Genomic DNA, 3,874 nt, shown 5'->3' with positions numbered 1-3,874 from the left:
TAGTGAATTGCTATGTTATCAAAAAATTACATTTAATAAAAGTGGAAAAAGAGGACACAATGTATGTATAAATAGGAGTTTGTTCTAAAGCAATATCACTACAATAACATATAAATTTTTTTCTCTTTTTATATCTCTCCGTGGGTCTTAAGTTGCAATACATATATAATACCAGTAAATATATGAATTACTTCTATTATTATAGTGAAATAATGGGCAATTTACGTAATTAAATTGTTTGATCTCCAATTTTACCCATTTACAACTTTTCAAAATAGGAGACGCAATTACATTGTTTCACATATCTATAGAAATCGCTACTGGCAGTAGCGGTTTATAAATACACATAATCCACTATAGACAGCCGTAGATTACGTAAGGAAATCTGAACACAGAAACCGTTAGAGGCTATCGAGATTTTTGTTGAGGCTGGGTTGTGCGGTTTATGCTTATGGGGATGCGTGTGTAAACCGCTGGAGGCAGCAGCGATTTACGTGTAGTGTGGGTGAGTGTGCGTGCTTATATATATACCCCTGAAAGGCCAAAGGTGAGGAAAGTTTATCACAAATTTATGAATGTTGTTTATCACAAATGGAGGGTGAGAAAAGTTTTGTGACTCTAGTTCATTGCTCTGGGAAAATTCAAAAGAGCAAAAGGCATGGTGTGAAATTTACCGATAGAGAACTGCTCAGTATTTTTATCCGGTCGTCGAGTACGTTGGCAGAGATTAAGCTCAGCATATTACGGAAGCTCGATGTGTGTGGTTCGAAGTGGGTAAAAAAGTTGTTTCACAAGATTCCCATCGCCGTTGTGTCAACTGGTGTGAGATATGAGACCTTTGTAATAGGGTCCGATGAAGACTTGCAGGTGTTGTTTCACTGTAGGCGGAGTTTTTCGGAGGTCAGAATACCCGAGCTGCTTGCGAAGTTGGAAGATGGTGTCGACAGCTCCGGGCCATTGGCGCCGAATCCTCAATCGACGACGGTGGATGGTACCTCAACATCGATGCCTGTGGTAGCAGCTGCAGTTCTAGTTCCTGATTCTCAACATGTTGCGGCTGTTCATGCCGGTGTGCCTCCTGGTGATCCTGATTTTGATTTTGAGGCTGGACCGGATCGAGTTGAGAATGCGATATAGGACGATGATTCGGATGACGAGCCGGTTGTTATTGGTGGGGATAGTGATGATATTCCGAGCGGTACACCTACACCACATGGAGGTTCTGGTTCTAGAACACAACAGTATCCTCCGTACCTATCATCATTGAACTTGGAAGCCGTCGGTCAACACCAGAATGTAGAGCCAACCTTCGCTGGCCAGGGTATCCATGATGGGAATGCTTTGACGGAATTTCAGGTTGGCCAGTCGTTCAAGAGTAAGGAGGAAGCTGTGCTTAGTGTAAAAGATTACAGCATTCGGCGTGGAGTTGAGTACAGAGTTATAGAGTCTGACAATCTGAAATACCAAGGCAGATGCAAGGAGTTTGGTAACGGGTGCACGTGGTTGATTCGTATCACGTTGCGAAAATGGAAGAGCACCTGGGAAGTTAGGAGGTACAACGGACCACACACGTGTATGACCACATCGATATCAAGCGACCACAAATAGCTTGATTATCATGTCATATGTGCGAGGATCTTTTCGTTGGTCAAAGCTGATGCGTCCGTGACGATTAAGATGCTCCAAGAGGCAACGGAGGCAACATATGGTTTCAGGCCTAGTTATAGGAAGGTATGGTTGGCAAAGCAGAAGGCAATGGCACAGATCTATGGTGACTGGGAGGAGTCCTATGGTGATCTGTCCCATTGGATCCTTGGGGTCACATCCACCATGGATGGTACCGTTGCTTTGCTGAAGATCTCCCCGGTTAGAGTGGTGATCAGGTTGATGAATCTAGAGTCTTCTTTCATTGAATGTTTTGGACATTCCCTTCATGTATTGAGGCATTTCGACACTGTAAGCCGCTTGTCATTATCGACGGCACACACCTGTATGGCAAGTATGGAGGGACGTTATTGTTGGCGATTGCTCAAGATAGAAACTCCAATATATTGGCTTTGCGTTTGCACTTGTGGAGGGGGAAAATGCAGAGTCCTGGGCATACTTTCTATCCAACCTTAGAAGACATGTTACTCCACAAGAAGGTATTTTGGTGATTTCTAATAGACACAACAGCATCAAGGCTGCACTAGAGGCACTAGATAGTGGTTGGCGACCTCCCCATGCTTATCGGGCATTTTGTATTCGGCATGTTGCTACAAATTTTGCCCTTACCTTTAAGGGACAGGATGCAAGGCGGTGGCTGGTAAATGCCGCTTATGCGAAGATGGAAGCAGAATTTGACTATTGGTTTGATATAATGAGGACAGAGAACCCGGCCATGTGTGATTAGGCAAATAGGATGGAGTATGAGAGGTGAACACAGCACAAGGATGGGGGGAGGCAATATGGTCACATGACGACCAACATATCTGAGTGCGTGAACTCTGTCTTGAAGGGCACAAGAAATCTACCGGTGACGTCCTTGGTCAAGTCAACCTATCTACGGCTAGCTGAGTTGTTTGTTATCCGAGGGCAGATGGCAGAGGCACAGTTAGCGTCTGGACATCGGTTTTCGCAGGCACTTGTTAAGGCCATTGAGCGGATCTTGAGGGATTCAAGGTGCTTCACGGTGACCCTGTTCGACAGGCATTAAGTTGAGTATACCGTGGGAAAGACTACCCCCACAGGTAAATTCTCGTTGGGTAGTTACCGAGTTTCCCTAAGGGATCGCACATGCGATTGTGGATACTTCCAGGCACTGCACTACCCCTGTTGCCATGCCATCGCGTGCTGTGCTCAGTCACGACTAAATTGGGCCACTTACGTCGATGAAGTCTACAACATGTCTGAGGTATTCAAGGTCTATCAGATATCCTTTGTAGGATCTACCGGTGACTGTCCTCCCTCCAGCCTCAATCGCACTGTACCCACTAACTCCACTACCAACCTGGGTGCCACCTCCAATGCCCCTACGTCTAGCACTGGCGCGACGAACATGGTGGTCGCCACCACCTCTGGCATCCCTACCTGCATCATCCTCCTGCATCATATCATCTAACTATTGCCACTATCGGCCAGTGTCCTGGGTACCAACACGACGGTGTCTCTCAACATGCTGGTTGTCTGGCATATTAGGTAGCTGTGATCTGCGTGGCGCCTAAGACGACCCTCTCCGAAAGGCCTCTGCCTGTATCTTGGTGCCCCTGGGATCCGTGAATGCTACCTCCGGGGAAAGAAACCTATGCGCCGCGCGGTGCCACCAATCTAAGTAATTAGATGAGGGGCCAGGATCTACCACTCGATCGATGGCAATGACTGCATCAAGTCTGTTCCCCCAGTGTAAATGCCCGGCCTGATAGTAATGAGGGAACCACCTATCTCCCCCCTCCTGTCCTTAGCATGTAGCCATTCTATATTCAAAACCCCCTCGGGGAGATGCTGAACTCCACTAAGCTGTGGGACAACCCTATCAACATGGTGCCACTCGATGACCGCAAAGTATATCAAACTAGTGACCTCTCGCCATATGCGACAATACTCCTCTGTAAGTATCTCCGGATGGACCACAACAAGTACATCAAGGGCGGAGTACGGCTCCCATACAATCTGAAAATTTTTAACCCATTAAACATTACCACAACAAGTATATATATAGGCATGACCGTAAAGCATACAACAAATGAAACAAACACGCTCATCAGACTTACATCGCGAGCGGTCAACCGATCCAACGCAAGACGATAATTTATGACCCTCTGTTCCTTGCCATCATTCGGAGGTAAGTAAGCAGACCACCTAAGCTGAAAAAATAGTAAACACAAAGTTATAATAC

General features: G+C 46.1%; 1 protein-coding gene across 1 annotated transcript; it reads left to right on the top strand.

Moving 5' to 3' along the window:
* The first annotated feature begins 591 nt into the window (after positions 1–591).
* Positions 592–1,608, top strand: LOC127745483 (uncharacterized). The gene is made up of 2 exons (XM_052258241.1): positions 592–1,071; positions 1,138–1,608. Exons 1-2 carry the CDS (start codon positions 592–594, stop codon positions 1,606–1,608), a joined length of 951 nt encoding a protein of 316 aa, XP_052114201.1.
* The last annotated feature ends 2,266 nt before the right edge of the window (positions 1,609–3,874 follow it).

The sequence above is a fragment of the Arachis duranensis genome, chromosome 3, assembly GCF_000817695.3.
Source record: "Arachis duranensis cultivar V14167 chromosome 3, aradu.V14167.gnm2.J7QH, whole genome shotgun sequence".
In the NCBI taxonomy this organism is placed as follows: Eukaryota; Viridiplantae; Streptophyta; class Magnoliopsida; order Fabales; family Fabaceae; genus Arachis; species Arachis duranensis.
Note: the sequence above shows the minus strand (reverse complement) of the source record. Positions and strands in the feature narration are given on the sequence as shown.

Excerpts from the sequence above, each read along its gene's own strand:
- LOC127745483 (XM_052258241.1), top strand. The coding sequence starts at position 592 with ATGGAGGGTGAGAAAAGTTTTGTGACTCTAGTTCATTGCTCTGGGAAA. Across the intron at positions 1,072-1,137 it reads TTGCGGCTGTTCATGCCGGT|GACGATGATTCGGATGACGA; the intron begins GTGCCTCCTGGT and ends AATGCGATATAG.